This window comes from Caretta caretta, chromosome 10 (genome assembly GCF_965140235.1).
Source record: "Caretta caretta isolate rCarCar2 chromosome 10, rCarCar1.hap1, whole genome shotgun sequence".
Taxonomy (NCBI): domain Eukaryota; kingdom Metazoa; phylum Chordata; order Testudines; family Cheloniidae; genus Caretta; species Caretta caretta.
In genome coordinates this window covers 66,431,421-66,459,119 of record NC_134215.1, presented here as the reverse complement: position 1 = coordinate 66,459,119, position 27,699 = coordinate 66,431,421, and the positions used below count along the sequence as shown (strand labels likewise).

Here is a 27,699-nt window from a genome sequence, read left to right as displayed (position 1 = left end):
GCTGGGCCCGCCCCTGCCCAGCCGGGAGGCGAGCGGCCGCGTTCGCCCAGCGCAGCTCCGTGCGCTCCGAGTCCCTTGCGCTGAGCACTGGCCGGGCAGGGTCATGTTCTCCGGCTTCTACACCGCGCTGGCGGGGCTGCTGCTCCTGCCGCTGCTGCTGCGCCTCGCCTGCCCCTACTTCTTCGGCGACCTGCGCTTCTTCCTCACGGTGGCCTGGATGTCGCACCGGGTGCGCAGCTACTCGGCGCGGACGCCGCCGCGCACCATCCTGGAGGTGTTCACGCAGCGGGCGCGCCGGACACCCCGCAAGCCCCTGGTGCTGTTCAGGGAGGAGGTGCACACCTACGGGCAGGTGGACAAGCGGAGCAGCCAGGTGGCCCGGGCGCTGCGCGAGCACGCCGGGCTGCAGCAAGGGGACTGCCTGGCCCTCTTCCTGGGCAACGAGCCTGCTTACCTCTGGATCTGGCTGGGCTTGGCCAAGCTGGGCTGCGCCATGGCCTGCCTCAACTGCAACATCAGGGCCAAGTCCTTGCTGCACTGCTTCCAGTGCAGCGGAGCCAAGGTGCTGCTGGCAGCCCCAGGTGAGACCCGAGGCTGCTCAGCCCGGAGCTGCTCAGGGTGGGGGGATAGGGAAAGTGGCTGCCCCCGGCTGCCCATCCACGTGGGCCCACACCTGCTGCCTGGGCTTCTGCTGCTCATCGACATCTGCTCAGGGGGAGAGCTCACCTGCCCTGCAGCCCTCTGAGGCAGGAAAGTGGGACAGGCCCCGGGACTGGGGATGGGGGTAGCCCAGAATATGAGAGTTCCCCAGGGGTGGGGATGGGGGTAGCCTGGAATCTGAGACAGTCCCCACATTGTTGGGGGTAGCCCAGAATGTGGGCCAGTCCCCCTGGGACCCAGAATGTGGGATAGTCCCCAGGGGATGAGGATGTCCCGGAATATGGGACAGTCCCCAGGAGATGAAGGTAGCCTGGAGTGTGGGACAGTCCCTCTGGGGACGGGTAGCCCAGGATGTGGGACAGTCCCCAGGGGGTGGGGAGCGGGTTGAGGAGGAGGGTTCTTCCTTTAACATGTACAATAACGTCTGCTACAACTTCATTGTCAAGACTTCACCTCTCCAGTGTCAGTAATTTGGAACAAATAAACAGTGAGGAAACTGCAGCTTGGTGCAGGACAGAGGTAACTGGGTCAAAAGTCAGTGAACACAGTAAATGGAGTCTTATTGTAAGGTCTTTCGGATGCTCTGTCTCAACTCAACTCCCACAGCTTTGGTGAGGCATGGCAAGGGAGATGCCTTGCCCAGAATTTTTTCCCCTAGGGAGGGAGGTGGGGTTCTGCCCATATTTAGCCCGTGCAGAAGAGCAAGATGCAGTCTGTAAGGCCCTAGTCCTACCAATGCACATGATTAGCTTTGCACATGAGTAGCCCTATCAGCATCAAGTTTGGGGCCTTAAATCTTAATCCTGAAATTGACTGTGTCTAGGTGGTCCCCTGTGCCTTCATTGAGCCCCACTGACTTAATGGGGCTCCAGGTGGGCAAAGGAGGATCAGCCCAGATGAAATAGGTTGTAGGATCTGTGCCATAGTGCTGAAGGTTTTTGTCAAAGAGCCAGGCAGTCAAAGATGTAGCATTTAAACATCCAGGTGCTTTTTGGGGTAAGCAGAGGATGCATCAAGTCAGGTGCAAGAATGTAACATACCTTCTGTAAGTAACTACATGGGGAACAAATATTTAATAATGGGCTCTTAACTCTAGCAGAGAAAGGCATAACACACCACCCAAGAGCTGGAAGTTGAAGCTAGACAAATTCAGACTGAAAATAAGGTGTAAGTTTTTGATGGTGAGAGTAATAAATCATTGGAACAATTTACAAAGGGTGGATTCTCTGTAACTGACCATTTTAAAATCAAGATTGGATATTTTTCTGAAAGATCTGCTCTAGGAATTATTTTGGGGAAGTTCTATGGCCTGTGTGAGACAGGAGGTCAGAGTAGATGACCACAATGGTCCCTTCTGGCCTTAGAATCTATGAATGGATGAATGTTCCCAAATGATTTGCAATATATTTTCATTTCCAATTTATATAGTAAGGGGAAATATCCAGAAAGAGAGAGAGATACTTAGGTATCAGGTGTTTTATATATCTATATATAAAGATAGAGTATCTGCATTAATATTTGCAGGGTCAAGGCCATTTCTATGCAGATGTTTAAATGCTCCTAAATTTTATTAACTCAAAAACAAATCTTTCCAAGCCTAACACAGGAACTATACCTCAGTGAGAATGAATTCCATGCTACATTTGAACTTTCAAAATTAATCAATTTATCTGCTTATCAGTATGGAAAAAAACTAGTGTTTAGGACAGGAAAATGTACTTTTCCAAAAAGTATTCAGCTCTGGGAAAAGACCAAACCAAGGAGGTTTCAGCCCAAAATGAGATTTTTTTTTTAAGCTGAGTGGTTGAAAATAATGGCTTATTAATGACATAATTTCCCCAATCTTAGCTGAGGTAGTCACTACTAGCAGCTGTTAAAATAATATAAGGAGAGGACAAAAAAAAAAAGAAAAAAAAAGATTTCCCCTCTGTTAAACATTTACTTTGTCACCTCGATCTGAGTTTCGACCTTTACTCTGCATTTCTGTGCTATCCTTGGTCAAAGGTAAATCTCTTCTGATCACAGCTATATCATGATCACAACTGTATCATGATCACAACTGATATTTACTTGCATGGATATTTTGAATAGGTTTCTGCAAAGGAATATGCTGATTCAATTATAAACAGGAGTAGAGTGTATTGTATTTACGTCTGTTTGGTGCCAGACCATGGCTCATTAGATCTACATGTGGAGAAAGGGGGGTCAGGTGCCTCTGCAGAACATTCCACTCCCTGCCACCCAACCCAATTCTCCATGCAGTCCAGGGTCTGTGTAGAAGGAGGGGGTGGAGTGAGAGTGGGCAGGAACAGGAGGGGCAGGCCACCTGAATGCACATCATTCTCCCTTCCAGTTCTGCAGAAGATGTCCAAAAATGTTAATACAGCCTGAAGCCATATTAACCATTTTTAGTTCCCCTGCCTGAACCCTAGAGGAGGCTACGGAGGGTCGGGGGGATCCTTGGCAGTACAGCACCAATGGGTTATGTTGGCAGGGGGCCAGGGGTGTCGGTGGGAGCCAGAGTAGCAACAGAGGTCTGGGGTCTCCACACAGATGGCCTGCAAGCTTCCAGCTTTGGGGGTAGCTTTTCTGGGAGGGGAAACTGCAAACTTTTACAGTCTGAGCCTTGCCTTGGTATATTTATAAATACCATTGCCAAGAACATCGACAGGCAACTACCCTAGAAATATTGGTTCCAATAATAGCAATACCAGTTGCTAAATTCAAAGTGAATGGCAGAGCTGTTTGTTTTGGGATACAGCAGGTTGGGTTGCTGAATCCAACAGTAGGTTGCATATTAGGAACAGTTCCGACTCTTTTGATGGCTTTTCCACACAAGAAAAATGCACACAGCCAGCTCTTGCACCATTTCAAGACTTGGGGAAGGGATTGATATAAATTAAATGAAAGGACTCTTGCAAATTACATGAATATCTAAAAAATGGCGTGTGCAAGAATTCAGTCCTTTGAGTGAAGAGAAAAGTCCCTGGGATATTGAGTCAGTCTCCTACAGCGAATACTGGCTCTTTTATATCGGCACTACATAAACCAGCTACCTCTTACAAGTAATCTCTCACTTTTGCTTTTAGTGATATAAGAGTTAAAGCGCTACGTAAGTTAACTGTAGACATTAAATTGGACAGCGTGTCAGGGTTTTGTTCAGACATAAAAAAAAATATTTTATGCTATAAAACATACTACAAATGTGGGGCCAGATTCTCAGCTGGTGTAAGTCAATGTAGCTCCATAGAAATCAGCACAGCTTCTTCCCCCTGATCCTGGTGCTGGCTTTACACTCAGCACTGATTAGGGCAGCCCTCAAGACAGCCACTGAAGTCAATGGATCTATGACAGATTATGCCAGCTGAGAATCTGGTTTGTGTCTCTCTACACATCAGCAAATTTGAAAGCATGTGCCTGGGGCCAAATTTTCCTCCCCTTGCTCTCATAAAACTCCAGTTGATTTGACTTCAGTGGGAGCGTTTATGTGAGTAAATCAACCCCAATGTGTCCCTGGATGTGAATGTTCCCTGGCTTGATTTGTGTGTGAATTTTACAGTTTGATTCCCATAAATTATTCTTTCTACAACATGAGTCTGTGATTCCTTCTCCACCCTGCTTCAAGCTGTTTTGAGAATGGAAACCTGAAGCAGTAGCTGTTTGAATGAAATTGGTGATGAGGGTCCATGTTAAATTATCTGAACTTGCTAGTTCAAAGGGGAATTGTCACACCTGTGATTTGAAAGGTCTTTTTGTTTGCTTTGCAGCGTGCTTGTCAGATTCCACCCAACATTATGAAAATGTAGACTCTCTTTTCTGTTTTCACGCGTATAGCCATTCGCTGTTTAAAGGAGGACTTTGAGTTGCAAGAAACCAGCCAAGATGCTGGTGACTACACCAGCCAAAGCAGATAATCTTATTTTTCTAATAGAGCAAGTGAGCAAGTAAACGTCGTGCTGTACATGAAGAGAGCCTGTGCATTGTCATTTCTCACACTGGACCCTTTTTATTGTAAATGTCCACTTTTTTTTTCTTTGGCATCCAGGCTCACCGTGGATGAAATTCACCTTTGTACAAAGGATGGGTGGGACGTAAGTGGTACATAGGCTGGTGTGGGAACTCTGCACAGGAGTGTATTTCCCTCGAAGAGGGAAATTCACCACCCTTCAGTGTCCATTTTGTCCATCCCCTAGCTAGCACAAAGTGGCCACAAAGAGGCTATAAGGCTCCCTAGGGAACACCCTCAGCATGAGTCCTATTCAGCAGACACAGAGCTGGCTGGACCAGCTATATAGTCCTCCCCCAGCCCAGGGATCATGTTCCTGGTGGCTGCAGGCAGGAGGAAGTGTGTCTAGGGCATTCCTACTCCCTGGTTCTTGCAAGGCCCATACCTCTCAAAGGTGAGCTAACCTGTACTGATGATGGAGTCAGCCCCAGGATCAGGGAGGCACAAAGTGCTTTTCCTCAGGCCTGGTCTACACCTAAAATTGAGACTGCCCAAGTTACGTTGGTCAGGGCTGTGAAAAATGTCATGCGCTGTGCACCGTCATTAGGTTGACCTAACCCGCACTGGAGTAGCGGCTCTCAGGCAGGCGGATTATCTACATCAAGGGAAAACCAACTTCTGTCGATGTAGAAAGCTTCTATACTACAGCACCATGCAGCACAGCTGCGGCAGTGTAGCTGTCCCTGTAGCCACTGTAGAGTAGCCATGGCCTCACTCCTTTCATTAGACGCTGAACCGACATAGGCATGACGCACTCCTGAGTCCAGTTAAATTCAAAATCTCCCAAGGCAAAACTTGGGACACAAATTTGGCCATGCAAAATTTTCTTAGAATTATTTTCTATTTTCTTTGCTCCATAAGAATTCAAAGCAGCTGTTGAAGAAATATTGCCAGCCCTGAAAGAAGAAAACGTCAGAGTCTTCTACCTAAGCAGGACATCCGACACAAAAGGGGTTGACAGCTTCATTGACAAATTGGAAGTGGTTTCAGATGAGCCTATTCCACACTCTTGGAGATCAAATGTCACTTCTAAAACTCCTGCCATGTATATTTATACCTCTGGGACTACAGGTAATGTAAATGGGGTTATCTGAGAAACATCCCAGCGACGGAGGGGAAGAAATGATTAGAGTGAGATTTTAATTTTCCTTTTTTCTGCTTAGCAATTCTTACAAGCCATCTTCAAAATCCCATTTCTGTCTGAAAATATTTCACCTGCTACTGTTACAAGGAAACCCAAGAGTTCTGGAAATGAAAGAGATTAGAGACAAATGTTTTTTTCCTTTTCTTTGGGCACTGGAAAACACTTTGTGTACCGTCAGGTTCCCTTGTGTGTGTGGATCATCTAACACATCAATGGGGGGAGAAGAACATTTGGAAAAAAAATAGACAGATGTGACTGTCCAATCTCCAAAATCGGCCGGGGGGTAGAGGGGGGACTCAGAGATCGGTACAGCCCTAGAGGCTATTTTTAACCACTTTTTGGTTTCATTGACTAGATCACAAGGTGATGAGGCCCATTAACTATCGCAAGCACTTTTGGAAGTAAACGTCTTCCGAGGTGTATGTGAATCAAATTGTATCTTAAATGAATCAAACTGTACCATATTTTACTATAGTTGACTCTATGCTTTCTTTCCCATACAGTGCCACTCCCCCATCAGCGTGACCTACTCTGGCATTCCTGTATATTTTGCATCCTGGTGCTACCATGCCCCATTGATTAGCATTGTCCCCCACAAGTTTCTGTGATACCTATCATATCAAAATCTTCACTCAATAGCAGGCCTTCAGGTTAAGCCATCTTAGTATTTGGACTTCTAGCAATTGTATACAAACACTTATAAAACTTGTCAATATTTAGTTGTATACCTTCACGTGCTGTAAATAAACAGGACTCTTTTTCATTTGACTCTTTTGTTTCTATCTGTACTTTATCAACTTCTAGCCTCTTATAGTTATGAGGCTATAGAGTAGGGGGTGGCAGCCTTTCAGAAGTGGGGTACCGCATCTTCATTTATTCACTCTAATTTAAGGTTTCGCGTGCCAGTCATACATTTTAACGTTTTTAGAAGGTCTCTTTCTAAACGTCTTTAATATAGAACTAAACTATTGTTGTATGTAAAGTAAATAAGATTTTTAAAATGTTTAAGAAGCTTCATTTAAAATTAAATTAAAATGCAGAGCCCCCCAGACTGGTGGCCAGGACCCGGGCAGTGTGAGGGCCACTGAAAATCAGCTCGCGTGCCGCCTTTGGCACGCATGCCATAGGTTGCCTACCCCTGATTGAGTATCCCCTTCAATAACTCCTCCGCTAAGGGATGTCCCTGTCCAAACCACCTTGGTCATTAGGTGTACCAATCATATGAAAGAGCACACCTTTTCTATTGTCTTTACACAGGTCTTCCAAAGGCTGCAGTGATTACCCACGAACGCATGCTGTTAGGTTGTAATTTGTTCATTGCAAGTGGCGTGACCTCTGAGGACATTGTGTATAATGCCCTGCCACTGTATCACAGTGCTGCCCTCCTGGTTGGAGTTCATGGATGCATCATGCAAGGTACAGTGCACCTTACAGTGTAAATGAGTTACTGTGCATATGGGAAGAAACAGCAAAATTCATACCCGGAGCCAGCTCTCCAGCCCTACATGGCAGCGTCACAGTTTCAGGGTTAACTGCACCTTTGACTCCACTCCTGGTCTCCTTTGAAGGCACCCACTTAGAAGCTTCAGTCTTCTTAGCCCTCACCACTTTTGGATGGAGACCTGCATCATCCTCCCTCCAGACTGGGGGTTTACACTTGCAGTCCTTCCGCACTTCATTGAGATTTCCCCAGAATGACCAGGATCCAGCCTCTGTGGTTAACCTTTCTCCAGGGGCTACAAGCGTGTATATTAGTTACCGACCAGCCCTCACAAAGCAAAATATACTTGTTAGGGCAAAAGCATTACAGGGAAAGCATAAAAAATAATAAAAATTCCTATCCACAGGCCAAAAGCTAGTCTTATGTGGCCTTTGTAAGCCAAAGTCTTTCCAACCCTTCTGCAAGGGCTGGGTCCCCCACTGGACAGAAGGTCTTGTCTGTTTGCTGTATCAAAAAGAAAGCCCTTCAGACTCAGTCTTTTTATACCAGAAGCGCTTTTCTTTGTCTGCTGGTCTCTGGAACACTCAGTTTGAAACAGTACAGGCAAACCTCCCTAGAGGTAGTACCTCTCTGCGGGTGTTTACAGCCTGAGTGAGCTGCTATAATTGTAATCACACACACACATCCTGTTTTTAGTTCCGGGAAGAGCACTGGTAACCCTCCCGCCTGGAGTTGCATACAGTCTCTGGCCCACAGTGAGACAGAAACCACTGATCAACTTCATACAATGTGATTCCCCGCCCCTCACAAAGATACTGCATGCACCTGCAATGTCTGTCACAGGCAACTCCTCCTGTGCAGCACAACCACCGGGGTTACATGGTGCAGAGTGCCACAAAGTTCATCCACTATGAATACTCCCATACTTTCTGATGGACAGCATTAAAGGATACAGCTACTTCCTGGCCATGGATTGTACCTGACTTTATTTTAGGAAAGGGTCACACACTTTTAACATGAAGTTATATAATCTGTCATCCTGCAAATTTCCTGTACTCATCACTGAAACTACTAAGCAAATTGTACCATTTTCTCAAAATCTATTTATTATAGCCCAATTCTATTATTTCCCCCTTCTTCTTCTTTGTGTAGGTGCAACCTTAGCTCTACGCTCCAAATTTTCAGCCAGCCAGTTTTGGGTTGACTGCAGGAAATACAACGTAACAGTCATCCAGTATATTGGGGAGGTGCTTCGGTATTTATGCAACATGCCAAAGGTAATTTCTTCTATGCACCAGAGTTTTTTGAAAACTGATAATAAGTATTGTCTGGATTACCTGTGTAATACTTCTAATATTTTCATGGACTATAATGAGCCTCAGATGTTCCACAGATTAACCCAGGGGCCAGATTCTCTGTTCTACCAAGTTCATTTTCCACTGTCTAATGGTACATCAGCATGGGGGATGGGGGCGGGGGAAGAACCCCCTGGCAGTGAATCTAAGGCTATGTCTACACTAGCATTTTTGTCAAGATAACGTACGTCGCTCAGGGATATGAAAAAAACACCGGTCTGAGCGACATAAATTACACCGACAGATGCGCCGGTGTGGACAGCACTGTCGGAGGGAGACACTCTCCCGCTACCGCCGCTCGTTGGAGTTGGTGTAACTGTGTCAATGGGAGTGTTGACATGGAGCAACTACACGAGCATTGGTACAGCTGTGCCACTGTAAGCTTGCTAGTGTAGACATGGTGTTAGAGTCCAGGTTAGCTCACTTGGGCTTGTGCTATAGGACTAAAAATAGCAGTGTAGACATTCGGGAGCAGACTGGAGCCCAGGCTCTGAAACCTGGCGAAGGGGGTGGATCTCAAAGCCTGAGCTCTAGCCCAAGCGGGAATGTCTACCCTGATGTTTTTAGCCCTGTAGCGTAAGCTCAAGTCATTTGACCCAGGCTCTGAGACTCACTGCCCTGGTGGTTTTTCTTTGCAGTGTAGACATACTGAGTGTGCAGAGATTGCAACTGGGGAATTCCTCCAGCATTAAGACGGCTTATTCCTGTGCAATAAGCCTCCCCCCAGCATAGGAGAAAGAAGGGAGGAGCATTGGGAAGGGGAAAGAAGAGTACGGGGCACGTTGGAGCAAAGCCGTAGTTTCTTTGTTAAAAGCTGTTGCCTAGTTTCAGAATCAAGTCCCAGTTAATGAATCTGTGTTCTTGGAGGTCTTAGCCAAAGAATTCCCATTACTGATAATGCAATATATTTATTTTATTTTAATATTGAGAGGCGAAGAAACCCCTTATGTGAATATCTGCTTATATGGACCGACTCATTTTCCCATTGCCTACTTTACTGCTCACACTTTACAATGTATTCTCCCATTAGTGCAAAGGACATATGAATCTGTTTTGACATTAGCAAGTATGTAACATGCTCTCCATATTGTGAAGACTCAATTTATAAAACAAAAAGTATTAAAGTGAAAAGCAGATGGGCCTTGGTTTAATATTTTACCCATCCACATTTTCAATATTTTTAAAATTATTTTCTTAAAATAATGACTATTTAGGTGTAATATATTATTTTACATCTTTTTAGATAGCTCTTTCCACCCGAGGAACTAAAAGCACTTTGCACAGAATTTTACAGATACAGAATCAGGACAAGATCCTTGACCCAAGGAGTTTCCAGTTTAATTTAGATTAACATGAAATGTCTTTCAAACTAAGCACCAGTGACTTAAAGTGGGCATTTCTTTTGCACAATCTTGACAAAGAGTACTAGAATATGAACACGTCATAACTAGGCTCTCAGCTTCATATGCCATAACAATGAACAGAGAAAGTGCACACCTGCTATAATCTAGCTAGCTGCAGACCAAACACGAAAGGTCCCATGGGGAAATCAAGGAGCTGGTCATTTAACATTTGGACGTGGCTAGAATCAGTTTTCAGCAGGCAAGAGACAGGAGGATGTAAGCCAGCCCCACTCCACTTCAGTAGAACCCATGGAGCTGGAGCAACAGATACAAGCTGAGCTAGAGAAAAAGTATACTCTGAATCTATTTCTGCAGGCAGTAAACTTGCCAGAATGTGCGTCTAACATCCAGCCGCCCAGCCATTCATAAATAGTCATGACCATTCTGTCAGGATTTGTTAACACAATAAATACTTAAAACCACTGCAAGGATCCTCCTCCCCAAGAACTCCTGATTGTGCTAGCATTGGTTCTGAGAGTTATCTATTTTAGTGAACAAGTGGCTAACTCTTCCCCACTCCATGCCTTCATACGTTTTATGTACAAGTTACTTCTCTGGTTGCAACATGGGGTTTGCTCTTAACGTAAATAGGTTCGTTTATAGTTGCTCGTAGTTCATGGTATTTTATCCTTTGGCAATCATGCCCCGTTTAATCATAGACTACAAAGGAATCACAAGCCATATTGAGTTTAACCAAGGTCTCAAGGACTCGGACAGCTGGTGTCAGCTTTGCCGCCTGATTACAGGTCAGTTGCGAATGCCTAGAGGGGCAAAGGTCCTCAGTAATGTTAGCAGCACAGGGAAAAACAGCTGAACCGCTAACTGACATGTTAATGAAAGTACTGGGAGTCTTACAGAAACTGAGAAACTTGCAAGGCTGACATTGAAGCCAAGGGAAAGAATTATACTCATGAAAATGATAGGGCAGTGTAACTGAGTGGCGTTTCGTGGGGGAAGCAGGCTTTCCCATGGGCGTTCCTCGGTAATAGTCACAGTTTATATATGAAGATCAGGCTTTAAAAGAAAACCGACACACAGCTTTGTTTTAATTATTTAACACAGGATTTATCATCGCCCCAAGCACATAGGATTCAGCAACTTTGGAGACAGCATTTCCATACAAGCAGGGCCTACAGGCTTCTCTAATATGTGGTGCTGGGGCCCATAGGTACACCATGTTAAGTGGATGAGCCTCTCCCAGAAAGCTGCAATTAAGACCTTAGAGAGAGCATGCAACAGCCTGACTTGGCAGAAGCTCTTATTTGTACTGCGCTAGTGCCGAGAGGTCCCGGTCTCATTGCATTAGGCACTGTACAAACGTAAAGTGACTGTCCCTGCCTCGGAGAGCTGGCAGCCTAAGTAAGTTATACCTGGCTGTAAATTACCCTCTGCCTTAATTTGCACCCTCCCATGGATTCTCCATCACTGGAAATTTTAAAATCAAGATTGGATATTTTTTGAAAAGATTTGATCTGGGAATTATTTTGGGGAAGGTCTGTGGTCTGTATTATACAGGAGGTCTGACTAGATTATCACAATGGTCCCTTCTGGCCTTGGACTCCATAGCCAACAAATGGAAAAGAATGAATGAGATAGAGCAACTTCAGGACCCTGAAAGAGGAAGGACAGACTGCTGGTCTGGAGCTAACCAACAAACTGTCCCCAGTGAAACATTTCAAAATGGAAACACGTTTGGTCTCAAAGCCCTACAAGTCCCCAATCAAGCAGTATAAGAAAAAACCTCCCAGGACACATAAACATATTGCGCAGGCCTCTATAACACGCAAGTTACTGTCAACCCAGAAAGACTTTAGAATAACTGAACTCTACCATACAGGATCAGGGCACAAGTGTGCAGAACTTCAGCAGACAGTCTGGGTTGTTTTATATGCTACTTGACTCTGCTCAGACATTTTAATGGCAAATCTTTCAGTAAATCAAAGAGGAAAATCAATCAGAACTACTGATTTGGATTATTGAACTGACCTTCCAAGGCTGGACCAAGTGTGTAGAAAAGTAACAGTAACCCAGAAGCTACATAACTGAAGTCCAGAACAGTATCATGTGCTGGAATAATCAAAAAATAAAAGCAAACTATAATTAGAGTATTTGCATATTCAAAACTTGCAGCCTCATTTCCATGGCAGTTTCTTGTCCTTTTTGTTGTGAACATCTAACAATGTAAATGGATCCAAACTGCTGTCTCATTGGTCCAGATTCCTCCCTGGAGTAACTCTCTTGTCTTTAATGGGCTTGCCCCAGGGAGAGATTTGGCTCATTGTCTCTGTAACTAGACAGACAGACAGCAGCATAGACAGCAGCATGAACTTAGACGCCTGATTACGAACATTTAAATGACAAGAAATTGCTTAACCATTTCACTGCTGGCAGTTGAGTGAGAAACATTCAGCTAATGCAACATTTCCCAAACTTCTGAAAGTTGAAGCTTCAGGAAAATAAAACTAATTGTGGTCACCTTCACCCTCTCCATGCTAGCAGGGCAGCCTAGGGAAACTGGCAGTAACACTGTCACGGTTCTACATACTTCCCTTCCCCGCCTGGCTAGCCCTGCACACACTATACTTTGAGATGCATTGAGCTAATGTATCCATCCAGTCCAGCTGGACATTCCTGTTTCTGGCTGATGTCCCACTGGAGTTAGGGTTCTTGAGAAAATGCAAACATTCTATCAAGCAGAATTTCATTTGCTCAGATCACTGAGATGCCAGCTGCTGCCTGGGAAAAATTAGGATTGAAGGGTAGGTATAACAGGGTAGCTGTCCCCTTAAATGAAATGGAGTCCAGCTCTCCTGTTCCACTCCAGGGGCACCCTAGTTTGGTGTAATGAGGAGGGTGGGGCTGCCTCTTGGAGTTATAAATGAGAGACAGCCCAAAGGCTAGAGAGAGTCCAGAACCCAGTCCTGAGAGAGGGAGAGTTCGTAACCCACGGGAGAGAGAGAGACAGAGTGCGCTCAGAAGAAGAGCTGAGCTGGGTTGAGAGCATCAGGGAGGGGATACCCGGGAAGAAGGGAGTAATAAAGAGTTCCCTCATGAGGAATAAAGCAAGAGCAGGCTGGTGAAAGCAGAAGGCAGGAAGGCAAACTTCCCCAGGCCAGAGAGGTATGGCTAGAGAGGGCTGAAGGCTGAGAACAGCAGACAGAAATGCCTGTTGGCTCTCTGAGCTGTAAAGCTGAAGCCAGAGGGCCAGAGAGGGCTGAGGGGTGAGCCTGCTTATATCTCCAGGCAAGAGCTGGAACCATACCTTCAGGGCGGAGAAGCACCCCAGCTAGAGGGGCTGGGGTGGGGAAAAGTGAGAGATGCTGAGGTGTGGTGAGAAAAGACAGATCTGTACCTGAAAGGTGTGGTGTAGTGTGGGGAGAGATGTCAGAGCTGTAGATGGTGTGTTGATGGCATGTTGGGACTTGAAATGTGAATGTACTGTGTGGACTGTGCTGGAGAAATCTGAATTGTGGCTGTGGGACCTTTTGTAACAAACTAACCTTGCAAAAGGCTATTTATACTCTGAAAACTTATGTGGAGTTATGGGGGACTCTGGAAGAAGGGGGGAAATGAGATATGTGCACTGGACACCAGAAGAGGGAAATCGAGACAGAGGGCCACTTTCTGGAACACCATAAGGCCACGAGGGGGTGCCATGGAGGCAGCCATCCTGTGATCGTGGGTTTACAATAGAATTTGGGCCAGTAGCAACAGTGAAAGCAGTCCAGGTTAATAAGCCAACATGTATTTTTAAAAAAACCTCTCCCCTTGGGCCTTGAAATGCTATTGGGTATTAAGTTACACAACTATGAGGAGCAAATTCTCCTCAGAAATTAGAAGATCTGGAAGAGCAATGTCCCCAGATTTTGTCAAAATTCCCAGCGTACTATAGCTCCCGTCCATTGTTTCCGAAAGCCCATTAGAATAGCTTGTGTATTATAGACTATACGTACAGCCAAATTCGGTTCTCTTTTATTGCTGGGATGTAAGTAAATAAATAAGAACAATTCGTGTAAGCAACCAGATGAACTATCACCCTTTTCTTTGTCATCTCCATATTTGCTGTGTGAAGAGCACATGTATGGCAGCATATTAAAAAATGAGAGGAAAATATTCTCATTTTAACAGGCTCAGTTCTGCAGTCCTCACACAGGCTAATGTATTGCCTAGGTAAAGACTTCAGTGCCGAGACAGCTTTTTTTTTCCCCCTTGAATGTCATTTTGAAGTGTAGGGAATTTGAAAATCTGTCCATTTTTACCTCCTAAATCGTTGACGGCACTAAGGGTGGAATTCAGAATGCAGAGGGTCACTACAAGTCTTGTGCACAAAACAGGCTTAAGTGGAACATAAAGCGGGGCATAGGTTTCATGCTGACCCGCTGCAGGTGGTGAATTTCACCCTCAGGAGCCAGCCCTGCCCCCTGATTTTGCCACTGACTTCAGCTGAAGACAGATATTCAGCCTGATGCTGCTCCAACATTCCTTCTCCTGTCTCCAATATTAGACAATGTAAGTATCAGGCCATCTATCCATCTCATAACTGCACATGTAGCTGTAAAGATGTGTACACCTGTTATACTTCAAAATGTGCTTTATATTTGCAGACTGATGTCTTCTTTAAACTTGTTCATTTTTCTCAACCTAATCATTAACCTATGTCTGTTGGGTTTTCATGTCTAGAAAGACAGCGATGGTGATCACAGAGTAAGGATTGCCATAGGCAATGGGTTAAGGGCTGATGTTTGGAGGGAATTCGTCAGAAGATTTGGAGACATCCGTATATTGGAGTTCTATGCTGCAACCGAGGGAAATGTTGGGTTTTTTAACTACACTGGAAAAGTCGGTGCCGTGGGGAGAGTAAACTACTTCCATAAGGTAAGCAAAATAACATCAGTGCTGGCATTCTGTCCTTCAGGGGTGAAGTTCAACTCATTGCCAAGGGCTCACATGGGCCCTCCACATCACTTAAGCCCTAAGAGGCAAATGCATAGCCCAGTGCTCAGCTGAACCTTGGGCAGATATACCCAGGGAAGGGTTCCTTGCACTCCCCAACTTTAGTTTATGCCTGTCCCATGCTAGACTGATGTCACCCTAACTGCTGCCATCTCACTAAGAGTATCTCTACATTGCAGTAAAACACCTGTGGCTGGCCTGGGTCAGCTGACTTGGGCTTGCAGGGCTCAGGCTGCAGGACTATAAAATTGCAGTGTAAGTGCTTGGGCTCGGGCTGGAGCCTGGGCTCTTGGACCCCACGAGCGGGGAGAGGTCCCAGAGGCTGGACTCTAGCCTGAGCCTGAATCCAAATATCTTCACTGCAGTTTTATAGCCCCACAGCCTGAGCCCTGGAATAGCTTGTGGAATAGCTGACCTGGGCCAGTGACAGGTGTTTTATTGCAATGGGAGCCCCATACAGCTGCCAGATTTTCAGACAAAAGAGCATTTGGACACTGAACATACGTCAGAAATATTATGAAGTTAGCACCTTTTAAAGCAATACTTCAATACGTAGAATATATTGAAAATTCAATTCAGATATTCACGTGTATGTATATTTTGTAAATTTTCACTAGAAAATTATACGCTATGAGCTGATTAGATACGACGTAGAGAAAGATGAACCAGTCCGAGATGAAAATGGATATTGCATAAGAGTTCCCAAAGGTACCAATGTTTACTCCTTAAAAGAATAAATCACAAAGAAATTTAATTCTTTAAAATCACAAATTAACCTTTCTATGCCCATTTTAATGGGAAAGGCCATTTAGGACAGTTGTTGGGTAATCTCTAGTTTTTAAACACAAACAAGAAAATTTGTTGCTATGGGAATGAGATCTGGTATGCAGTTTTAAGGAAAGACAAGGGATAATGCCAGATCAAATAAATATTACATGTTGTTTTAATAATTCTATCTGCCTTCAGTATGTTTGCAGTCTCTTTTAGTTGAGGGTGCTTTTACCTTTGAGCTAATATAATCTTTTCATAGTATGGACCTTGGCCTTCAACTTGAGCCATCTTGTTTTTGTCTGATAAATTTACTTAACCTGCCACCAAAAGAAGCATTTTCAAAATTATTATATAGTAAAATCGGTGCCCCTGTAGATTAAACTTTCATTGGTTTTAATGGAAAATGCAACTATGAAAGTGAGGCAACTACTTTGATACTTTACGTGTGTTAGGCATTTTCACATGGAGGATGACTTTATAACTGGAATGTACAATTCTGAGTTCAAACTGAACGCTCCATACAGCTGTTGATTGCACATACAGGATTCAGGCAATTATATTTTTTTCAGCTCCATCTCCCTGTTGGTCCTTTCCAATCTCACACATGGAGCTGCTCAAAAATTCAGTGCTGAGGCCAGATTCTCCTTTCATTTACACTAACGCAACTCCACTGAAGTCAGCAGAATTGCACTGATCTATCTGAGAGTGGGATTTGGCCTCTGGACTACAAAAATGCCAGATACATATTTGTGTGAGGGAGGAATGTGAGAAGGCTGGGAGGTGGAGCAGAAATGCATGCTCCCACTGTACGTATGGGGGCAGTTCCTCCACCAGTGTAAATTGGCATATGCCACGGAAGTCAATGGGGCAATGACAATTTACACTAGCTGAGGACCTGCCTCATGGTGTGTCTCCTTCTCTCCCCTCCAACCACAACACCGTATCGCGGACTGGCAGGAAGGAGAGAGTGCACGTGCCTGGTATTGTGTGTAAATGTTCACATCAGGGGAGGTTGGGGTTTTAGCCGTTGAGTTGGGGGGGCATCTGGCATTTGGTTATGAAGGATTATAAGGTGCTATAGAAACAAACTCCTTATCCATAAAATGGATAAACATGAAATCTCCACCAAATCCCAAGCCAGAGGGCAGGATAGAGAAGGCTGCCAAGTGTGCAGCTGCAATTTATTTTGTACACATTATGGGTAACATTCGCCCCAGAGCACAGCACCCGCACAAGGCCCTATCTTCCTGCTGATCGTGGGTGAATTTCACCTTGCATATCGACATAGGTACAATACCACCTCCTTCCAAACGTCACACTCCCACCCCTCAGCACAAGTCACTCCATAACTATAGCTTCTCCTGGTCTAGAGAGCAACGTACTGTAGCTGTGGATGCGCTAAGCAGTTTTTTTAATGCATTCTGCATTCACAGTGCGTGGGCTGAGTCCTTATATGCATTCTCCCCTCACAACTGGTTCTTTGTGCTGCTTGTGGGATGGCTGAGAGGTGAACAATCCCTGAAGCACCCAGTACAGCATGGAAGTAACCTGGCTTGTAGGGAAGTGGAGTACAAGTGGCCCGCTTCAGAGGATGCTCATGGAGTAATCCTGCTTATCCCCAGGTGGGATCAAGCCCTATGTAGGCTGAGATTTTCAAAGCTGCCTAGGGAATCTAGACACCCAGTTTCAATGAATTTTAATGGAAATTGGGCATCCAAAGTCTTGAGAGGCTTTGCATATCTCAGCCTAAATCTTCAATGACTCTGTGCTCCTGTCCGCTAGCGTACAGAGTGGTAGTATCATAAAACTTGTAATATCCGCTCTATTTGTGAGAGCCCATGGTATTGAAAGGATGAGCCTGAGCCCTTAACCTAAAGTTATATGGCTAATTTTAAGGGCAGGTGATTATGAAAGAAGCCTAAAATGATTCTATGACATCTACAAACATCATCACTACTATTATATCATTTAAAATCATGTATATAGTGTCATTACATGGTGGTTTGCAAACACATGACAAGACATTTTTTTCCCTTCATAGGTGAAGCGGGGCTGTTGATCTGCAAAATCACACAATCTTTTCCTTTTAATGGCTATGCAGGAGCAAAAAGCCAGACAGAGAAGAAAAAACTAACAAACGTCTTCCAGAAAGGGGATTTATATTTTAATAGTGGTGACCTTTTAATGGTTGACCAGGACAATTTCATCTACTTTCATGACAGAGTCGGAGATACATTCCGGTTAGTTTATTAAGATACTTAAGACTGAAGAAAATGTTAATTCAGTCTCAGTTCCTTCTGACTCCTTGTCCAGCATCTCTCAATGTTTGATGAAGAGCACTCACTTGTCTCACTTCAAGGTGAGAAAAATGAGGACCCTACATCACTTACTTCCTTTTCCTGAAGCTCAAATGAAGATTCCAGACACTGCCTGAATTATCTGTTGCATCTTTCTCAAAAACCTGCCTCCAGAAAGGGAGATTAGATCCAAGCTGCTAATTGGCAAGATTGCCAAAAGGTTTTCTGAGCTACATAATAGCTTCTTTAAGGAAAACTGGTTCTCTGCCTTCCTAAAATTTGTGTAGGGAGTCTCTACCTACAACAAGCTTAATGAGTTCTAAGTGCCTTCACCATCTAGAAAGGACATGGGTCCAGCTCACAGATTGTAGCTGGAGCTTCCCCAACATGTCCAGCAATTTGGAACTCAAGCCTTCAACAGGCCCTGTTGTGTCAACATGGAGGCAGACAGCTCCTTTTGGATTCAAGAGATTTCATCCTCAAAGTAACATAAAAATCTCAACAGTGAGCCTCATGTCTACTATCAGGTAGGGGCAGCTCAGCTTGACCATGCTGTTCACCACCAGCACCAGGAATGGTTCTATAGCATGATACCGCCCAGATGCCGTGGTGGAGGTAAAATATCTTTCCTTCACCACCTGCATAACCACAGCAGAAGACTTCAAAATATCTGTATGTTTCAATCTGTTGGACTCAGCCTGGGACTCCCCTCTCTCGCTGTAAGCCACCAAGACCCAAAATTATAGAGCTAGGGAGAGGGTGCTTAGGGCCCACAATATTGACAGTTGAGAAAACAAAATCAGAAGGCGATACACTGGGTTACCGGTAGAACAAGAGTCCTTCCTTGAACTCTCTGGAACCTTACAGGTTCCACGTACCCCAACAGGTAGGGCATTAAAACAGGTCCCTCATGCCAATAGGAATGTGCACCCTGATCCCAAAGTGAAAGTACAATGGTAAGCCTATGACAAAGTTGTTGTTGATCAGAAATGATGAAACCTGCTCACTACTGTATGTTTTCCAGATGGAAAGGGGAAAACGTGGCTACTACTGAAGTTGCAGATATTTTCGGATTGATCGACTTTGTCCAAGAAGTTAATGTGTATGGAGTGTCTGTGCCAGGTATAAATGAATCATTTGAAAATCTGGTAATGCAAGATCTTTTTATACACAGAATACCATAATTTCATCACGTACTAAGTGAACTGTACAAAAAGGCTCTCTCTTTTGGCTTCTCTATTCTTCGTGTGCTGCATCTGGTAAACTCAGTCATTTAAGTGTGTACAATGTCTATTAGCTACAGAGCCTTAGCAAAATCTTCCTTTTTAGTCTAGTATTGGGCAAGGGATGTTAAGAGGAAAGTAGGAGCGGATTTGAGATTTAGAAACCACATTAGAAGATAACTAGCCATTATGTTTTATAGCAGGGATTGGCACATGGCCTGCCAGGGTAAGCTCTCTGGCGGGCCGAGCTCGTTTGTTTACCTGCTGCGTCTGCAGGTTCGGTCGATCACGGTTCGCCGCTCCAGGCCAATGTGGGCTGCGGGAAGTGGCGCAGGCCGCAGGATGTGCTGGCTGCCGCTTCCTGTACTACCCATTGGCCTGGAGTGGCAAACTGCGGCAAGTGGGAGCCGCAATCAGCCGAACCTGCAGACGCAGCGAGTAAACAAACCGACCCAGCCCGCCAGCAGGCTTACCCTGGTGGGCCACGTGCCAAAGGTTGCCGATCCTTGTTTTATAGCTATCAGATTTGCACTTACTGTAGAATGAGAGAGGGAAAATACTGTGGAGAGAGATTTTGGGGAAAAGGAAGAAGAAAGTAGTTTGGGAAATTGGGTTTCCTCCCACCTCTCTTCAATGAGCTGAATCCCCAAAAGCAGTTCTAATCACATGTACAGTCTCTTTTGTACCACATGCACAATTTTCTACTCCCCAGATAATTGGGTGGTCCTCAGAACATTAAATAAAGTCCCTCACCCCCATTTAATCTGTATCATGGCAATTATCATTATGTAATTTGAAGAGCACTGACATAGGGTCAGATTATCAGGTGTGGCAGATTAACCTTAGTTGACCCAAGGGGTCAGAGTATGTAGCGTTACATCACCTTTCTGTCTCCTTTATCTTGGAGCTGCCAGGGGCCCAAATGTCCCCCTGAGCAACTTAGAGCAGCCCCAAGGCTATTCTAATTTGTTCCTGTGGCTGACAGATCCCAAGAGCCACTCCACAGACCAGGATCATTGGAGCACACTGCATTCCATCAAATGCCCCCTATGCCTCAGAGGGTGAAGAGTGGCTGAGGATCTGGCCCAGCGTGCTTGCCACTGTACAGGGCACAGATGAAGATGCTGTCCCTACCCATATGGGTTTGTAATCTAATAACTGAGTAGAATAGAAACTTTTCAGATACCTGATTTGCACACCTCTCCCCATATGTCAGGTCTTGTTGCAAAAGGCTTATGATGGCAGATCCCAGCATGATCCATGTTGGGGGATCACAATGAAACTTTGGGCGACCCTAAAGCAAACAAAGAGAAGGTCAGTTTAGAATCAGTTACATGGTGAATGTTCTCTAACTTGTCTTACATTTACTACTTGCAGTTTTTGTGCTTCTGCAAAGGGGTGGGGGTAGCCTTAGGCTTGGGTCCATATTTGCTTTTGGTGATATATAAAGAAAGCACAAAAAGGTTTTTCAGAAAGAGCTTTTTTTCCTGCTTTGAAATTCAGGCCCTATCTAGCCTAGAATACGTTATGATGTGTGTAGCTTCAATGGCTAATTAATGCTTTGGAATTAGGAAGTCTTTGTTAAAGATGTCACACCCCCATCTATTTCTTGAAAGTGTGAGAACTCCCAATACAGTCTCTGACACATCCAGTAATTCCTCTGGCCAAAACAGGGCTCACCATAGTGGACATTCCTGATGTTTCCAAGATTAAAAACAAAAACAACAGCAAAACCCCTTAGCCCAACCACCACTGTTTCAGGCCACCTGTGTTTATCCAAAAGAAACCATAAAAGGACGACGAACCAAGATTTCTTTGCATATCACCATTAACAACTAAAGCAAAATTAGGGTTTATCTCTTTAAATCATTACCTTTGTTTGCACCTGCCTTTGAGATAGAGATAAACACACAATTGCCATGGGAGAGATTGCACAAGCCAGGTAACCATGTGAATAGTCCAGAGTTCCTTAGCCTCTTCTCAGATTACATTGTAGGAGATGAGGGAAGTATAGCCTAACTCCCACTGGACTTGTAAAACCAGCTAGAAGAGGTGTTCATATCCAATTACTGACTGGCCTCACAGGAAAGCAATAATAATTGTTCAAAACAGTTCTCTTCTTACCACAGCATTATACAGTTGTTGATTTTTTGCACGTAAGCTTGTTTTTATATGGTACAAATAATATTTCTATTTCAGTCTCTTAATGCACCTGGAGTTAACCACACAAAATAAAATACACAAGTTCAGGGAAGAGATAACTAATCCAGTGTGTTTGGATGCAAAAATATAAAGCTCCAAACCAGATCTTTCACTAACACTAGAAAACAAATCTGAATGCCAGGTGGCTTCTTTGAGCAGGTGATCTGGAAAGAGGAAGAGAAACATGCTTATGATGGTGGCTATAGGGGAACTATATGCCCATTGCTCTCAATAAACTCCCATCTTTTTCTTTTGCTCTGCACTGCCTTTAGCTGCCATTTTCCCTTTTTGTCTGCATAGTGGGACCTCTGCACAGCACTATGTCAAGCATTAACATGACTGCCGGCTGCAATGCCTTTTGTGGGGATATTAGCTCTGTCTTCATGTGGCTCCATTTGTTTGTGGAAATGTCTTTTTCCTTATTACAGTGCTGCAAAGCCACTACAGAAAACCATATCATAGGTGTGTGCTCGGTGGTGGTGGTGGTATTTATGGGACTGTAGTATTGCGAGGGCTGGCATGTGTTTGTGTTTCTGGGTGATAGAAATACCATGAAAAGACCAGCTCCTTATGCAGTTTTGTCCCCTGCCTCCAATCAATATCTCAAGCAAGAAAACACCAAGAATGTAACAGATAAATGCAAAGTAATGCAAATTGGAAAACATAACCCTAACTATACATATACAACGATGGGGTCTAAATTAGCTGTTACCACTCAAGGAAGAGATCTTGGGAGTCATTGTGGACAGTTCTCTGAAAACATCCATTCAATGTGCAGCGACAGTTAAAAAAGCAAACAGAATGTTGGGAGTCATCAAGAAAGGGAGAGATAATAAGACATAAAATATCATATTGCCTCTCTATAAATCCATGGTATGCCCACACCTTGAATACTGCGTGCAGATGTGGTTGCCCCATCTCAAAAAAGATACATTGGAATTGGAAAAGATTCAGAAAATGGCAACAAAAATGATTAGGGGTATAGAACAGCTTCCGTATGAGGAGAGAGTAATAAAACTGGGACTTTTCAGCTTGGAAGAGAGGTGACTAAGGGGGTATATGATAGAGGTCTATAAAATCATGAGTGCTGTGGAGAAAGTAAATAAGGAAGTGTTATTTACTCCTTTTCATAATACAAGAACAAGGGGCCACCAAATGAAATAAATAGGTAGCAGGTTTAAAACAAACACAAGAAAGTATTTTTTCCACACAACGCGCTGTCAACCTCTGGAACTCCTTGCCAGAGAGTGTTGTGAAGACCAATACTATAACAGGGTTCAAAAAGGAGCTAGATAGATTCATGGAAGATAGGTCCATCAATGGCTATTAGCCAGGATGGGCAGGAATGGTGTCCCTAGACTCTGTTTGCCAGAAGCTGGGATTGGGTGACAGGGCATGGATCATTTGATGATAACCTGTCTGTTCATTCCCTTTGGGGCACCTGCCATTGGCCCCTGTCAGAGGACAGGATACTGGGCTTGATGGACCTTTGGTCTGACCCAGTATAGCCGTTCTTATACAAATACCCAGTTATTTGGATTCCTGCAGAACTCAAATGCACAGCCCTGTTGGATGGTGATGAATGAGGAGAGACTGGATTTTATTCCTCTCCATCCTCACCCTCAGATGGATGAGTTTGAGCAAAAATCCAGAAGGAATGTCCAGAATTACAGTATTTCTTGTTGACAGCCGCTAGACACCAGATAGTCCCATGCTCTTTTGTCTCTTTTTCATTTGTGGATTAGCTTGCTATTTATCAGCAGCTTGCAGAACTGAATCATGTTTAAAGTGACACTTTGCTTAAATTTTATCTTGCAAAGTAATTAATGAATTATGGGCCATATTTACCCTTGGTTACCCTGGTGTAAATCTAGACATTGATTTACACTGGTGTAGCAGATAGCAGAATAGGGTCCTAAATTCATTTTTAAACAATAAGGCCAAGATTTTAGAGTGTTTGGCGCTCTTGGTTGACACCAGACTTTGAAAAGGTCTCAGCTCCCACTTTGGGATCCAATAGAAGGCAGATTTTCAAAAACATTCATCACCCAGCAGTTCCCATTGTGATGCTTATGGTCAGATTGTCAAAGGAACTCAGTACCTGACGTGCTGAATTATTTTAAAAATCTGGACACATGTTTTGGTGCTTAAATGGGAATTGAATTCTCTTGACAAAGGCTGGCTCTAAATACCTATTAACAACAAAATAGGATTTGAGGGAAAGATTCAGCTGTGGAAAAAATAGGTTAGTATGAAATCCAAAAAAAATCAGGTGTGAAACCAGTGTAACTCTCACGCAATTTGGCCTAAACTCTACAGTATAATGTAAACACGGACTTTTGTGGTAGTTGCAGGTGTCAGGACCTGCCAGACCTGTCAGAGTTTGGCCTACTGTAAGCAGTGCATGAGAAAATCAGGTCTAGCAGGTTCTCTATTCTTTTAGGGATTAAAATTAATTCCATAATCCATAATGCCCCTGTTTGAAAATCCATTTAGTCACAAAATGACTGTAGGAATTTATTTAAAAATATTAGGTCTGATGTTCTCCTATTGAAACCATTCTGTCCCCTCCTTCCCTGTCCTAGTTGTTAAAGTATTTGCTGTATATTAAATATCCTGAGTGATTTGTTTGAAGGGCTAGGGAGGAGGCTATTGAAGGGTTGCAGAGAAGAAAGGCGAGGAAGTCCCAGCTCCTGACTGTATCTGAACAGAACTCTTGCTGGATGGGGGCAGAAAAACACTGGAGATTTGTGGATCTGTAACAGTTCCACTTTAAAATACATTGTGTACATTCCTGAACCATTTATGCCAGAAATACCAGACCTGATGACCATAATGGCCATATTGGGTCAGACCGTTCGTCCATCTAGCCCAGTATCCTGTCTTCAGACAATGACCAATGCCAGGTGCCCCAGAGGGAAAGAACAGAACAGTCAATCATCAAGTGAGCCAACCCCTGTTGCCCATTCCCAACTTCTGGCAAACAGAGGATGGATGGATTTAAATGAGACCTGCTCCATGCTCAGTTGCGTGGTCCTTTTTTTCAGCAATTTACAGTAGAGTTCATATTTCTGCTCCTTAGGGATCAAATTCACCCCTGTGCATAAAACCCATGTGAAGCTCTCTGCACAACTTAACCCCAGTGTTAAAAGTCAAGTTCTGAGATTTCACTCAGTCCCAGCCGAGTGCAATTTCTGCCTAAGGGTTAAAGTGGTGTGGGGGATCCTGCACAGGGTTGGGTTTTACCTAGGGTGACCAGATGTCCCGTTTTTAAAGGTAGAGTCCTGTTTTGGGGGACTTTTTCTTGTATAGGCACCTGTTACCCCCCACCTCCTGTCCCTTTTTCCCCACAGTTGCTATCTGGTCACTCTAGTTTTATCTCAGTCCTATAAATGTATTGTTCCCATCATTAGAGATCTTTAAATAATGAAATCGCTAAGAAACACAAGTGTTGGCATTTATACAACAGGACTTTAGATATCAACCATTATTTTTGCCTATAACTGTTCCTCTAGGTCATGAAGGCAGAATAGGAATGGCATCCATTCGACTAAAGGAGGGGTGTGAATTTAATGGGGAGCAGATATACAGACACGTTGTAGACTACCTGCCAAATTATGCAAGACCTCGCTTTGTAAGGATTCAGGTAAGGCAGCCTTACTACATGTCTCCTGCCTCACTGCTAAAAAGAGGGCACTAGTCTGTCTTCTCCCTTGTTTCCAGGAGGATTGCAGTTACTTATAATTATGCTGGCAGCACTCTAGGGTCCTCTTTCTTCCCTCGCTTACACTTGTTTTACACCACGGGGAGAGGAGAATCAGGCCCATGATGTTTCCATTCTGCCTGGCATCAGAAAGCTGGGTGAGCCTATGAAAATGCAGGATGCCTGTCATGTGTCTGAATGTATCATGCATGTCCCTATGAACTAGAAAGATCTCTCGGTGGAAATATACAGACTTCCTCTTACATACCCTTAACACAGCGAAGGGAGCCAAGTTTCAAACTTAAGCTGTGCTGGTAGGCAAACTGCTCTTGCAGACATAGGGCTCCACCCACCTGGAGCACTCTGCAGGCTAGGGGCCCTGCCACTTCTAGATTTCAATACACTGATGAACAAACAACCTCAGCCCTCCTTGTCTATATTATTCATGTTGAAATATAATGTTTAAGCTAAACTGAGGAAGCCAATCCTGAGGGCAATTTGATTGTATGTATCTATTTATTACAAATAAAAGAATTTTCCTCTCAAGAAGACCATGTACTTACTGGGATGGTTCATCAGAAGAAACACAGAGATATTAACATCCCAAACTATTTAATCCAGCCTCTGTCTTTGGGTAGCTACGCAAATAATCACATGAGACAAACTATACTGTGCTTTGCCATCCACAACACAACCCCCGGAGACTTACGTAACCTCCTGTAGAGATTTCCCTCTCCTTCCTTTTCTGAGCAAAATCCTGCCCTTTTCACACCCCACTTCTCTTAAACTCAGAACAGGGTCCAACTGGTCCTAATTGCACCAGGCCTCATTGGGAAGCCAGCGGATTTGTTTTAGCTTCCCCGCTCTCCAGGAAGGATTCCCTTGGAGCCAGCCTTTTGTTGGCTTCACTCTGGTTCCTGGAGGCCACTTTGTGCTGCAGCCCAGATGGTTAAGATCTTGGGCTGGGGGATGTTATGGCTGCAAGGCACCCTTTGTGGTCTGAAAGAAGCTATAGACCCCATCATACCATTTGTTTAATAGACATTAGTAAGGCCCTGATTCAGCAAAGCATTTAAGCACATGCTTAAATTTAAGGCTTAACTTTAAGCACATGCATAAGTGCTTTGCTAGATCAGGCCCTGAAGCAATTGTCTCTCATTATGTTACAAATGGAACATGCATGAGTATGCTCATAGGAGTCTCGTTGCTGAAGGCCATAGAGATCTGTTCAGGATGCGGGGCAGTGCAGAAGGCCTTATGTGGCATTCGGCTGCTGTGGCCCCAAGCATTTCCAAGGTCCAGAACCAGGATTATGTCCCACATGCTGAAACCTGCAGAAATAATTCTTGGGTAAATTTAGGTACTTATACATTTTGTTAGCTTGTCTCTGACTCCTAGCTATGAGGCTACAGAGCTGCATCAAATCTGAGTCCCACATCTCAAATATATTAATTGTCTACACCACTGGAGATAGGATTTACATTTTTCTTCATGTTTCAGAGGGGTAGCCGTTTTAGTCTGTACTAACAAATTTGTTAGTCTCTAAGGTGCCACAAGTCCTCCTCATTCATTTTTCTTCATGTAGCTATTGCACTTGGAGAAAATGCAAGACAGTTTTCTTCTGAATGGTTTGACTTTTCCAGCTTTAAAGATAGTACCCACTGTTAGTTGCTTGTCAATGTTAGAGAATCCTTTTTGTTTTTTCTAGGATGCTATTGAGATCACAGCAACTTTTAAACACTGTAAAGTGCAATTAATGGAGGAGGGCTTCAACCCAGCAGTCATCAGGGATGGCCTGTATTTCCTGGATGACAAAGAAAAGACGTACGTGCCGATGACGCAGGACATTTATAATGCTATAAATAACAATAGCCTAAAACTGTAAGTGTGTCCAAAAAAATCACTGTTCTAGAATATTCAGTTTTCAAAACACATTATTGAATCCAAAAAGCCATTTTGGTGAGTTGATCAATGTTATCAAGTGCCTGTATCCAAAATTCTGTGTGATGGAGATGTTTTAATAGTGACAGGAGCTACATAAAACTACTGTTCTTTCTCCCTGTGGTCTGTGTGTTAACCTTCACACTTCCCAGCTTCACTCAGGACACACAACAACTCTGCCTCCACTTACCTCTCAGCCTGGCTGCTTCTTCCTCTTCCCCTCTCGAACCCAGCACTGTTCACTCCCATCACCATATTGCTCCCTGCCTCCACTGGTTCTTCTGTGCCTTTCTCACACTGGCCCTTGTGCCTGGAACAGCCTCCATGACCCAGCGGCACCATCATTCCTGTTCTTGTGCGTAATCTTGTGCTCAAAGGCTTTCCTGAGTTAGGGCCTCAAAATGGGACAGGAGAGAAAATTCAGAATTAGCAAGGCACATACACAGCTTATTAGGCAAATCACAATCAACTTGTGCTCTGACTTGTGTTATTATGTATGTAGATTGTAAGCTCTTTTGGAGCGGGGACCTGTCTTCGATTGTCATATACTGTCGTGAATGACTCTGTGGTGCTGTATAAATAATAAATCAGAATGCTGTA

General features: G+C 44.1%; 1 protein-coding gene across 1 annotated transcript; it reads left to right on the top strand.

Annotated features, from left to right (window-relative positions):
* SLC27A2 (solute carrier family 27 member 2) lies at nt 1–27,699 on the top strand. The gene is made up of 10 exons (XM_048867763.2): nt 1–581; nt 5,528–5,737; nt 7,068–7,226; nt 8,404–8,528; nt 14,690–14,884; nt 15,580–15,670; nt 17,775–17,973; nt 19,055–19,152; nt 24,971–25,101; nt 26,867–27,699. Exons 1-10 carry the CDS (start codon nt 104–106, stop codon nt 27,041–27,043), a joined length of 1,863 nt encoding a protein of 620 aa, XP_048723720.1. The 5' UTR covers nt 1–103; the 3' UTR covers nt 27,044–27,699.